General features: G+C 50.5%; 1 protein-coding gene across 1 annotated transcript; it reads right to left on the bottom strand.

Annotated features, from left to right (window-relative positions):
• Positions 1-315, bottom strand: DQ04_27841000 (hypothetical protein; the record flags this gene model as incomplete). The annotated part of the gene is made up of 1 exon (XM_009318391.1): positions 1-315. A coding segment is annotated over one exon (315 nt), but the record flags the coding sequence as incomplete, so codon positions are not given.

Below are 315 nucleotides of genomic sequence, written 5' to 3'. Positions count from 1 at the left end.
AACCGCTGGCGGCCCCCATGGTTGCAGAACACCCCAATAGACACGAGACAAAAATAGTAACGGAAAAGGCGGTCAGGCTTGTTTGAAAGCATTTGGGCAAAAGTTGAGGTTGCACTGGGTTTCTTGAGAATGGCTCCTTTGCGGGGTTGGCTTGGAAGGGCGTTTTTTTGACAGCCTGTGGAAGGAATGGTCTGGCACCTTGCCCCGTTACGTTAGCAACGCAATAACATACCTTTAACCCATTTACGATTCTAATTGCAGCCTGTGGCAATTTAGGTGAGTTTTTGAAAGCCCACCCGACCCAACCCCCTCCGC

The sequence above is a fragment of the Trypanosoma grayi genome (assembly GCF_000691245.1).
Source record: "Trypanosoma grayi strain ANR4 Tgr_2784_V1, whole genome shotgun sequence".
Classification (NCBI taxonomy): Eukaryota; Euglenozoa; class Kinetoplastea; order Trypanosomatida; family Trypanosomatidae; genus Trypanosoma; species Trypanosoma grayi.
This window is presented reverse-complemented; position numbering and strand designations above follow the sequence as displayed.